Source organism: Rhinoderma darwinii, chromosome 13, assembly GCF_050947455.1.
Source record: "Rhinoderma darwinii isolate aRhiDar2 chromosome 13, aRhiDar2.hap1, whole genome shotgun sequence".
Taxonomy (NCBI): Eukaryota; Metazoa; Chordata; class Amphibia; order Anura; family Rhinodermatidae; genus Rhinoderma; species Rhinoderma darwinii.
Window position 1 is genome coordinate 45,199,127 of NC_134699.1, and position 13,239 is coordinate 45,212,365.

The 13,239-nt window shown below is 43.3% G+C and overlaps 1 protein-coding gene across 1 annotated transcript in view; it reads left to right on the plus strand.

Moving 5' to 3' along the window:
- FBF1 (Fas binding factor 1) overlaps positions 1-13,239 on the plus strand; it is an 85,499-nt gene that overhangs the window by 39,942 nt on the left and 32,318 nt on the right. Inside the window, exons 6-9 of the mRNA XM_075845614.1 lie at positions 1,384-1,510; positions 2,483-2,566; positions 5,549-5,620; positions 6,052-6,190. Of these exons, the coding sequence (XP_075701729.1) occupies positions 1,384-1,510; positions 2,483-2,566; positions 5,549-5,620; positions 6,052-6,190 (422 nt within the window). The remainder of the gene's footprint in view (positions 1-1,383; positions 1,511-2,482; positions 2,567-5,548; positions 5,621-6,051; positions 6,191-13,239) is intronic.

Genomic DNA, 13,239 nt, shown 5'->3' on the forward strand with positions numbered 1-13,239 from the left:
GAGCGATTTTGGTTTATGCTAATGAGCTTTCTTAATGCCCAAGTGGGCGTACTTTTACTTTCGACCAAGTGGGCGTTGTACAGAGGAGTGCATGACACTGACCAATCCGCATCATGCACTCCTCTCCATTCATTTACACTGCACTAGCGATACAGTTATATCACTATGTGCAGCCACATACACTAACATTACTACAGTGTCCTGATAATGAATACACATGACCATCCAGCCTGGACGTCATGTGTACTCAGAATCCTGACACTTCTGACTCTCTTTTTTGTGAGATTCCAGCAACGGATACGAAATCTCGCGAGATCTCGGAGCTAAACGAGATTTGGTTTCACTTGCCGGAATCTCACAGAAAAGAGTCAGAAGTGTCAGGATTCTGAGTACACATGACGTCCAGGCTGGATGGTCATGTGTATTCATTATCAGGACACTGTAGTAATGTTAGGGCTTGTGTATGAGGCTGCACATAGCGATATATCTATATCGCTAGTGTAGTGTAAATGAATGGAGAGGAGTGCATGATGCTGATTGGTCAGCGTCATGCACTCCTCTGTACAACGCCCACTTGGTCGAAAGTAAAAGTACGCCCACTTGGGCATTAAGAAAGCTCATTAGCATAAACCAAAATCGCTCCTAACGTTGTGAAAATAGATCGTTTTTTTAAATAAAAAGCATTACTGTCACCTACATTACAGCGCCCATCTCCTTATGTAGGAGACAGGGCACTTATAATGTGGTGACCGAGCCTCTTTAAGGGCCCATTCACGCGAACGTGAATCTCATAAGTATGCGGTGCATGGAAATCACGCACAGCACACAGATGCATTGATTTTAATGGGGGCATTCACATTCAGGAGTTTTCACGCAGCGAGAGTCCGCTGTGTAATACTCACTGCATGTCCTACATTGGTGCGTTTTCACGCACCTACGCCCCTTTAAAGTCAATGGGTGTGTGAAAACCACGCACAGCACACGGATGCACATTCGTGTGCTGTACGTGATTTGCACATCAATTCCATTTCTCCAGTTTATCTGCGGTCGCGGCACCATGTTATTTAAGCGGCGTGACCTTTCACCTCCTTGGCATCGCAGGCCAGCTCTGGGTTAGTATTAGCAGGTATGCTGCGTGTTTGGGTGCAGGTTAAGGTGCCCCTGTAGCAGTAGGATGGATTAATTTCAGGAGTCTTATGCAGGAGCTCAGGACCATGCGTCTGTTCACATCCCCGGTCAGGCCATGCCCCGTATCCGTGTTTTTTTGTTATTTTTAAAGCTATTTTCATTGTGCTATTGTTAAATACAATGGCTATTCTCTATAAGATCATTTACTACTTGGTCTTCTTTGGTACTAATGAAGTATGTTGTTTTCTATTATAGGACTTGGATGATATGGATGCAGAGTTGTTTGAATCCCGAAAGCCAAAATCAGCCCCTGCCAAGAATTCTAGTCAAGCCATTAGCAGCGACCTGAAGAACCAAGACCAGACAATAGGTGCTAAAAGAGGCAAGTTTGTTTTCTTCGATTAAACTCACGCTGCTACGGTTTCTTAAAAGAAGTTGACTCGTGAAACCGTAGTCTTTCCATATGCTTTATTATAGCATGTGAACATTATAGACGAGGAGGCCCCCTATTAGCCGGAGCACAGAGTCCTCACAAAGAGCGGCTCTTGATCCGGTGGACCCAGCATGTCCTTTTATTACATGGCCGATGATTTATTTTATTGGTTGGCATATAATACTGCATTTTGTATGCAGCGGCTGCTGAAGGGAAATGTGTGGCTGGTGGAAGTTTTTTTTAAAAACTAAACCCGTGGCTTCACTCGAAAATGGGCCTGTCTTTATGAGGCAGCAACTTTTTGGATGGCAGCGTTTGAAGCACCTGGGTTTGAACAGAAAAATATTGCTTACTTTGTTGCACTCCGGTAGAAGATTCATCTAAGCTTAAAGAAGGTCTTTACTGTAGATTATGGAAAAGAACATTATTTAGAAGCTGCTTCCAACCAACTGCCTGATAAATAGGTTGAGAACCAGTAACCATATAATTCTAGAAAGCCTAGTCCGCCCATTTTGCATCAAAACGTCCAACTTGAGGATTATTTCTGCAAGGAATATTGTCATTATAACATCCATTGAGAAAAAATCCTAAGACTTAGGCCTCATGCACACTTCAGTCGGCCAATGAACGGCCGTTATTGATGGTCCCGTCACACATGGATTCCGTGTGCAGCCCGTTGTTTCACGGACCAAATTCAATGAGAAGGCCGAGACTGTTCTGTCAAAAACGGGCAGGAGTAGGACCTGCCCTACTTTTGATGGAACGGCCGCACGGTACCGTTAAAACAACGGAAGTGGGCATGGCCGCATTGAAATGAATGGGTTCAGGGTGCTATTCGTGACAACAACGGATAGCACCCTGAAGGAAAAAACTGAAGTGGGCATGAGGCCTTATAAGTCCTGTTTATTCTCTGGGTTATAGGGACTTCAGCGCCGGAAAGTGAGAAGAAACTGCTGTCTGCACCTGTTGACCCAGCCCGACCTTACAAGAAATTTTCTTTTGATGGTAAGTGAAGACTTGTAGAGAGAGAGAGAGAGAGAGAGAGAGAGAGAGAGAGTGTGAGATTTATGTGACATTCTTCTGTCTCTCAATGCTGGTCATAAGGTGCTGAGGACTTCGAAACAGCATTATATAACACAGTTAATGCCATTCTAGTAGGGATTGGCAATTATGGCCTAAATCAGAATCACCATTAATAGAACATGTGACATCAATTACAATAAATGAACAATTATTTAGGCCACACCCCTTTTTGCATACCACACTCCCGATGTGCATGCTACACCATTGAATATATATCCCCGGAGCCTGCTGTATACTACTGTATTTAATATTCACCCTGGCAATGCCCCCATAGTCCTCCCACTTAGTATAATGTCCTAATAGTGCCCCTCACAGTATAATGCCCTATAGCTGTCCCCCACACAGTATAAAGTCCCCATAGCTTCCCATCACACTCTATAAGGCCCCTATTGCTGCCCCACACAGTATAATGCCCCATAGCTGCCCTCCACACAGTTTAATGCCCACATAGCTGGCCTCTCGCAGTATACATGGGGGGCATACATAGTATACAAGCCTAACGTTAGGCTTGAGAAAGACCCTCCACTTGTCACGGGTCGAAATGTTGCCATTTTTTACTGGATGTTTGACCAATAAAAGAACATATTGATTGAAACTTGGGAGACGTGTGCTGCTGTTCACCACGCTTTTTCTGAGGATTACAATACGTCAGACTGGGTTTGTCTGATCTTACAGCGTGTCACCGCTCCTGATATCGGGATTTGTGCTGCTTCAAACACTTTATTTTTTGGATTATTTCCACAGCATATGTCATAAATGTCAGATAGATGTGGCTCCCACATCTGGAACCTGCACCTATCTCCAGAACGGGGCCCCCTGAACCCCATTCTACTGCTCTGTGTTGTGCCATAAAACGAAATGGTAGTTACGGAAACAGCAAAGCTCAATTCATGGTTGGAAATCACACGCTTCAGCCACAACACAGAGCAGTAGAACGGGATTTAGGGGGCCCTGTTCAGGGAGATAGGTGCGGATCCCAGAGGTGGGACCCGCATGTATCTGACATATATGACATATCCTGTGGATATAAATGTCACTCGTGGGGAAAACTCCTTTAAGGGGTCCTTCCAGACTGGGTTTTTTTCACATCTAGGCCGCGTACTAAAAGGGGTGCGTACTTAAAGGGGTATTCCGGCTACAACAAGTTTCCCCCTATCTGTAGGGTGAGGGTTAACTTGCTGATCGGTGGGTGTCAGACAGCTGGGACCCCCACCGTTTACGAGAACGGAGGTCCCTTACCCCTTGTTTGAACCGAGCGACAGGTCGCTCATGCGCACTGCCACTTCATTCATTCTTTATGGGAGCGCCGGAGATAGCAGAGTACAGCTTTCGGCCATTTCCGGCACTGCCATAGAGAATGAATGGAGTGGCAGTGCGCAGAAGTGACCTGCCGCTCGGTTCAAGCGATGGGTAGGGGATCCCCGTTCTCGTAAACGGTGGGGGTCCCAGCTGTTGGACACCCACCGATCAATAAGTTAACCCCTACGCTACGGCTAGGGGGTAAATTGTTGTAACCGGAACACCCCTTTAAAGGGTCCTTTCGGGCTGGGTTTTCACATCGCGAGCAAAATGCATTTTTGCTATGATTCATGGCAAAACCGTGCAATCTTGCAGCGATTTTTGGAAAATTCAGTCAAAACTACACAGTTGCCACGATATGCAGCAAAAAAAAAAACATTATGACCGCGCCCTGTGAACTCCGACTTCCAGATATCTGATCAAGTTATTACCAATCAAATCAATATTAATCCAAATTGTTGTGTAAATGGCCAATTGATCTGATTGAAATCTGTCCATCCATATAGTAATGTTTTATTTGATGACCAGCTAAATGTTTCCATTTTTTTGCCTCTCTCCCCTTCAGCAGCCGTATTTGTATTTATTTTTTTCGATTGATGTGACTATATGAGACCTTGTTCTATGCGGGGGAAATAGTATTTGGTTTTTTTTGCGCAGTTTGCTGTTTTTGGCATTGTTTATTTTTTTTATCCCATTCACCTTTCACGCTAAATAACCTATTAAATGAATTCTTCAGGTTATTACTGTCATGTAGATACCTAATATATGTAGGTTTTTTTGTTTTTATGTAAAGTATGGGCAATAAAATTTATTTAATGAAAAAGAATGACTTTTTTTGGACATTTAATTTTTTTGTTACATTTTTTTTTTTTTTTTATCTAATGAAGGGATAACTTTATTTACAACTTTATTTTTTACTTATAATGTATTAGTATTAATACATGTATGCTAATACATTACACTGTGTCACTTTGACACACAGTATTCTCTGACAGCAGACATATTGAACATACAGCCTTGGTGTCCTTTCTAGGTCCCCAGGGCTGACTGCAGAGGGTTTCCCCAGTCTCCGATCTCGTTACCGGAAACCCGGTGAAGCAATTGAAGAGGGGAGTCCCCTTCCATAATGCCGCTGTCACGGACCGCGGCAATCTAAGGGTTAAACAGCTGGAGTCTGAATTTTTTCCGATCCCAGTAGTACTTAAAAATCTTATCGAAGTACAAGAGCTGTAAGTTGCTACTCCTGCTTACTTAGAGGATTAGCGCTCATCGACCTCTTCTACAGCTATGCCAAAAGACGTTGCTGTAGACTGGGGACCCGCACCGCCTGCCATCAAAAGACAGTGCGCGGTCGGGAAGTGGTTAATCACGTCAGATCAGTTTTCTGGCAGATGTTACCGATTTTAATCAGATCAAATGCCCAATTGCACACGTCAATTTTAGATTGATATTGGCCTAATTGGATAGAAATTGGACATATATCTGTACTTCTAAAGGCACCTTTACTACCTTGCACTCTATTAAAGTAACATATGATTTTTTTTTTCTTTACTTTCTGGGGCAAATATATTAATACTTTACTTGATGGTATCCTGTCTGATAAAGATATTGGAATTGCGAATGAGTCAAACCCGCTTGTGTCCAAATCTGTCCCACAACAGGCCCCTGTACGCAGTGGTAAGTAGAACATGTAGCTTTACACGTTACATTATTTACGATTGCCCATTAAAATCAGTGGCCTGTTCATGTTCTGAATGGGCAAGATGTGTCCTTCATAGGAAGAACTGCTGCTATTAGTGGCTACCCCCTAGCCAAAAAAGGGTTGTCCCTTTATTAAGTACCCGATCTTCGCAACTTACAAATGTTGTATAGCATATACTATCCTAGAAACCCAACTGGTCACCATGAACGTAGAGTGAAGAGGTGACTGTCCATAGCCCACTATATACATTATGTACTAATTTCAATAATGTGGGTTCCTTTCATGATACAGGTAATTATTGTAATACCTTTTTCGGGTTGAGTGGGCCATCCAACATTTTGTGTAGTGTATATAATATTTTGTCACAGGTCCAGCACATTCATTTCTTCACATTTATGACATACAGAGACAGCAGCCATTAGCCCAACAAGACATTGCCCAGCTCCTCAAAGTAAACATGATTTGAACTTTGAGGAGGATGCTGATGACATTATGGATGCTCTGGGATTTGGGGACAATCTTGAAAGTCCTCAGGAAGAGAAGAGGTAAGAGGAAAACGATTGAACCTTGGGGTAATATATTCACTTATTCACTATATAAATGTTAATACAGAATCCGGCTTCTTTAAAGAGGCTCTGGCACCACATTATAAGTGCCCTGTCTCCTACATAATGTGGTCGGCGCTGTAATGTAGGTAACAACAGTGGTTTTTATTTTGAAAAACGATCATTTTTTAGCAAGTTATGACCTATTTTAGATTTATGCTAATTAGATTCTTAATGCCTCATACACTTCTCTCCATTCATGTCCATTTGTACTCCACACAGCGTGATCTCGCGAGATCACGCTGTGCTGTGAATACAGATGGACTAGAATGGAGAGAAGTGTATGACGCTGATTGGTCAGCGTCATACACTTCTCTTTACAACGCCCACTTGGTCAAAAGTAAAAACACGCCCAGTTGTCTATTAATAAACTAATTAGCATAAATCTAAAATTGCTCATACCTTACTCAAAAATTATCGGTTTTCAAAATAAAAACCACTTCTGTTCTCTACATTACAGCGCAGATCACATTATGTAGGAGATAGTGCACTTATAATCTGGTGACAGAGCCTCTTTAAGCTTTCTTTAAGCCCAGGATCACCCACACAATTTTGGTGCGGTTTTTGGATCAGCTTTTTTTATTTTTTTAGCATAACACAGGAATGAACAAAAAGGAAAGGAGATGCATCATTCTTTTATTTAGTCATTGAATTTAAAGGTCGCTTATTCCGCCTCTTGACTGTATCTGATCCGTACAGAATTTACTAGTCTGGTATACAGCGTGATGATACCCTGCAGACTGCCTGTTTGTAATTGGTATCTGACCACTGTATAGTTCTCTTATGGCAGTGGATTTTAGTTACAGTATGGTGGTAAAATTGATCGTCTTATAGTGCTTGTTATTCAGTCGCTGTATGTCAAACGTATTCAGTCGCTGTATGTCGATCTTGTTCAGTCTCTGTATGGCGATCTTGTTCAGTCTCTGTATGGCGATCTTGTTCAGTCTCTGTATGGCGATCTTGTTCAGTCGCTCTATGGCGATCTTGTTCAGTCGCTCTATGGCGATCTTGTTCAGTCGCTCTATGGCGATCTTGTTCAGTCGCTCTATGGCGATCTTGTTCAGTCGCTCTATGGCGATCTTGTTCAGTCGCTCTATGGCGATCTTGTTCAGTCGCTCTATGGCGATCTTGTTCAGTCGCTCTATGGCGATCTTGTTCAGTCGCTGTATATCGATCCTGTTCCGTCGCTGTATATCGATCCTGTTCCGTCAGTGTAGCATATTGTGTCATCTGAGCACCTTGGGCATGCAGCATCACTCCGAACACCCATTCGTTGCAACAGTACTGGAGTACGATATACACTATGTATAACAAACAACTGAGAACGGCGATGTGCTACGTTTAAGGATATTGTAGGAATTGCAGCTAAAATAAATCGCCACATTTCACTTGTAATGTCACCCACATCCCGTGACCACCTTTCCCACAAGCGATCTAAGGAGGAAGGATTTAAATATACCAGAATTTGACCATATAAAAAGGATATAAGCCCCTTTGTGGAACCAGCGTTCTCAAGTATATTTAGGATAACTGAAGAATGAATTTCCAATGAAGAAACCTGAGCCTGAGCTCCCAAAGCATATCTTAATTGCAAATATTAATAAAAGCATGGGCTTGGTAAAGTAAATTTGTCCTATAATTGCTGAAAAGTTTTAAGGATCGACTCGAGGCAAAGGTGGGCCATAAGCGTAATACCATGGCGTTCCAATTGGTCAAAACCTTGTAATTGATGAATCTCCCACAATCTAGCATTACGCCACAAAGGCGTCATTTTAGTGACACCAGTAATACCGTGCAGATCACGACACTTCCACTGTATTTTATGCATGAGTGTGACTATTGGCACCGTATTGGCTAAGAGTCACTTGTGCGATTCCAACAAGGAAAATCAGGGCCCCTCCCCAAATAAATGAACCAATAATTAGCCATTCAAATCTTCCGGTTGTCTCATTCCCCACCTCTTGAAATGTTGTAGTTGTGAAGCTAAGAAGTAAGCTTTAGAGATAGCAACTGACAAGCCACCCTCATCTATTGGAAGCTGTGATGTTTTCAATTTAATTCTGGGTATTCCACCTCCCCATATGAACTCTCAAAACAATTGATCTACCCTCTGAAATACCGAGTTCGCTATCCACACTGGCGAGTTATGTAAGATATATAACCATTGCGGCATAAGTATAATTTTGATTAGATTGACCTTCCCCACTAATCGTAAAGGTAACCTACGCCACGCCTCAGTCTTCATTTTGAATTTACCAAGTAATGCTAAGAGATTTAAAGGAATAAAGTCCATGACTCTGCGCGTGATCTGCATACCCAGATATTGAAATTGCGTAGCAACCTGTACCATTTCCTCTCAGCAGGGGAGTCACTAAAGGATCTATAGGAAGGAGCATCGATTTGTCCCAGTTAATGGAAAAGCCGGAATAATCACCAAACTCATAAATAATACAAACCGCACAAGACAATGACTGTCCCGTATCACCCAAAACCAGTAAAATATCATCAGCGTATAATGCAGCCTTCTCCTCCTAGGAGCAGCTCTCAACTTCGTCGCCAATGGTTCCACCGCTATAGTGAAAAGGAGAGATGGGGCAACCCTGCCGTGTGCCCCTTTCCAACTGTATTTGGTCAGATACCATATTATTAACCCCCAATCGAGCTGTTGGAGCTTCAGACATAAGCTTAATCCAACCGATAAACTGCGGTCCAAATCCCATCCTCTCCAGGACAGCCGACAGATACATCCACTCAACACTGTCAAATGCCTTAGCCACATCCAACGAAAAAACAGCTCTAGTACCAGGATTATCCGGGACCACCTGCAGATTAAGGAATAGTCGGCATATATTAACAGCAGTGGACTTGGAGTGCATAAAGCCCACCTGATCAGGGTGAACTATTGATTGTATAACCGTACCCAAACGAATCGCTAATATTTTTACCAATATTTTGACATCTGTAGGAAGCAAAGATATAGGACGGTATGCATCCGGAGACTCCGAGTTCTTATCAGGTTTTAACAGAACTATAATTAAGGCTTCCATCGTGGACGGCGGATGTCTCCCTTCATCCTCCGCTACCACCTCATAATATCTGTGCTTCATGAACATACGTTTACGTTCCACACGGTGTTTATCATGAGCAGTAAGAGCATCCTGCGCTTCCTGCCAGTTCTTTAAAAGGGCGTGGATCGGACAGGCATACCATTCTACATTCTCCTCCTATTCTCGGGGAGTAAGTATATTGGTACACCGGAGTTTGCCGTTTGAATGCCTCAGATTGACAGTAGATATAGACGGTAGAGATGTGTGCCTCCACTGTAAATTGTATGGAGTCTCGTGTGTGATTATAGCATTATATGTGCCGCCTCCCTTCTCGTGTACAGTGCTTAAAGGGAATGTGTTGCCAGAAAAACATGTTTGTTTTTTTTTAATTAAACATTTAGTGTGTAGGTGATTAAACATTGTTGAATTTTTTTTTATTTTTTTCACGAGTCAGGAAATATAAATTAGATTCTAATTTATAATATTTCCCATTGCTGGTCACTAGATGGAGCTATTCCCAAAATTGCAGCATTGCAAAATTGGGTAAAAAGCCCTCGCTCTAGTGAGCTCTCAGCATCCCCCCCCCCTCCTTTATCCTGGCTAGTGCCGGGATAAACGAGGGGTTTGAACGGTCTAACCTCCTACACTGTGTGTCGCCATTTTTTGAGCTAACACACAGTGTAGTAGGTTTACATACAGTAGTAAACGTACACGAACATACATTGAAATCTCTTACCTGCTCCTGCCGCCGCGGCTCCCTCCGGCCCGTCCGCTCCGTCTGCTGCCGCTGGTCCAAGTGCACAAGTCCGTAAGCCGCGACCGGAAGTAGTAATCTTACTGTCCGGCCGCTACTTCCGGTCCACAGGAAAATGGCGCCGGACGGCGCCAATTTCAAATCTGACTGTGTGGGAGCGGCGCATGCGCAGTTCCCACACAGACGGCGTACACAGAAGTGGATGGGACGGGACCCGTTCGCAGTCCCTATGGGACTGTGGCTGCCGTATTCCATGTCTGTATGTGTCGTTAATCGACACATACAGAAATGGAACAAAAAATGGCAGCCCCCATAGGGAAGAAAAAGTGTAAAAATAAGAAAAAGTAAAACACAAACACACAAATAAATATAAACGTTTTTAATAAAGCACTAACATCTTTAACATATTAAAAAAAAAATTGTGATGACACTGTTCTTTTAAGATGTTGAACAGAGTCTGCCATAACGTGCGTCTCCTGAAGACAAATAATAGCCGGTTGATGTTCTTGAAGAGATAGAAACATACCACAGCGTTTCGTGGCATTGTTTAGACCCCTAACATTCCACGTCAACAAGTTAACTTTTCCTGCCATGAGAGTATAGTAACAATAATTGTAATCCTCCCTCCCTCCAACCTAGCCGTAGCTTCCCCAGAGCTAACATTGCATGGTGCTCCCCCTCCCCTCCCTTCTCCCTTTCTCCACAAATATAACAAAACATGTACACATAACAAAAAATACAACTTCCTTCCCCCAAAAAGGAGGACGAGGGTAATGAAGTTTTGTCCCAGCCGGAACATAACGTAGCACACCACACATAATATAACGAACCAAAGGATGCTGCGAGCATTAGCAAAGCCATACGTACAGTTTATGCAATGTATTACAAGGAACAGTGCTAAACTATAAGCTAGCATCACTGAGCAACCCAGTAATAAAACTCTCCATCCCGCCAACATATAACCTTCATCCTGCAAACATTAAAATTGTAAGTGCATCACGTACAAAGGCCTATGTGAACATTCGCATCATCAATGAACAGATAATTCTCTGGTCTAATTAGCATGTACTCGCAAGTCAACCAAACCAAACCTAAGAACTTTCATACGCTGTCCAAGAAAGTCCTCAGGTGTGTCTTCCTCTCGCTCGTCGGATACGATTTTCATGGCTATCCAACCAATTAGTATCTTCTGCAGAATTAACGAAAAAGTGAGTTTCACCTAGAGCCACAGCCCGCAGTTTTCTGCGTTTTAACCTCCAGGAACTTTGCTCTTTTCCGTTGAACTTCTGCAGCATAGTCCGGGAATGTAGATATTTTATTGCCATCCATAGTTAAAGGGAAACTGTCACCAGTATTTCACCTATTGAGCTTTACTTATCCCTCACTGGCCGCTGCTATCAAAAGTTCATTGACATTATCCCCTCTCCTAAACTCCTCCTCCGACTGTAATTAACGGTCTACAAACATTTTGCGCCTTTTATCCTAATAATCCGGTGTCCCGTTGTATGCACACACCAGAAGAGGACATCAATGCACAAGCGCAGGTTTTTTCTGTGCTGGGGGAAGACGAGGAGCTGTCAATCAAAAATGAGGAGTCTGAATTAACTCAGAATAACTTGGGGAATGAAGATATGACTCTTTTTAAACGAAGATTTAACAATTTTCAAACGTAGATATTCGCATACGGTGCGGGAACACTAAAACAACTGAATACTAAAGCTACAGAGACGACTAAGAAGACCATTATAGGTTATATAGAAATGATTTTTCACCCACTACCATGTGGTATTGCTGGTTTAATAGGTGAAATGCTGGTGACAGGTTCCCTTTATGTCTGGATGATTTCTAGCTTTACGAAGAATGCTGTCACGATCTTTGTAGTGTAGGAGCTTAATCAGAACCGGTGCTCCCAACGGGAGAGGGCGAGTAGGGACTCTGTGAGCCCGTTCAATGACAAAACCAGATGATAAATTATCGTTTCCAATTTTATCTCTCAACCATTTAAAAAAAAATGCATGACGAATTTTTACTTTCCACATTTCCGGCACTCCGAACAAGCATATATTATTTCACCGAGACTGATTTTACAGATCATTAGCTTTAGCTTTGAAGTCCGCAACCACCTGTGCTGGTCTGCGCAAATCAGTGTTCAGTGGTAATACTTTGTCTTCTAAGTCTGAAATTCTGCCCTCCACCGCAGTGGTACTTTCCATTACTTTTTGAGCATCCTGTTGAAGGATAGTAGCCGATTCAAGACTACCCACTTGCACTTGTAAAGCCCCTATAGCTCCATTACCCTGTTTCACAGCAAGAAGAACATCTCGCAGGGTGGGTTCAGAATCCGCATCCGATAAGTTAGTGTTCCCAACAAGCATTTCAGCAGCAGAAGTGTCAGTGAGAGGCACAGGAGAAACAGTAGACCCAGTATCCGTTACTACTTGTAAAGTTACAGTGTCTTGAACATCAGACTCCTCGAGGGTGTCATCTGCCCATTCTTTGGGAGCCGTATTGAGAAGAGTGTGCAAATTGATCGGGCAGCAACATCACGCGGAAACTCTGTGCACCTGAGCTCGTGAATGGGGTTGTCAGACCCATTTTGCGGCCCTTTGTCTTTCCCTCCCTGCACCCCTCTATTTTTGCGTGTTATGTCGTCTTTCGGTGTACACAAGAGAACGCCAACTCCATAATGTGGACTAGTTCTCAAACAGGGCAGTTGTGATTGCCGGGTTCTAGGTCCCTGAGGTAGCCGGGTCAGCATGCACAAACCGCCCTCCGTCTTGGTGAGCAGCGAAGTTCAGGGGGTACACCGGAGAACTGAGGCTGTGCATATAGGTATATGGCAACTATTGGAGAGCCGCCCACAGAGTTTCCGAGCTGAATCCAGAGAAGTCATCAGCTTGCAACGTGGCGGTCAAGAAGGCACCCGAATGTATGTAGCGCGTCTCTCAAGTAGAGCCCTATTCCGGCGTCAGGATTAAAAGATATTCAAAGCGAAACACTTTGTGTCGTCCCCAGACCAAGGGTAGCCGTTTAGCGACCTTTGAGGCAGATATAGTGCAGGATGGCAAAGGATAAAGCAGGATCTATGGCGGGAGCTCAGCACTGCACGTCCACTTACATCTCTGGCTAGGCCACACCCACCCCCATTACCCTTATATCCGACATTACAGAGCAAAACAAACAAACGT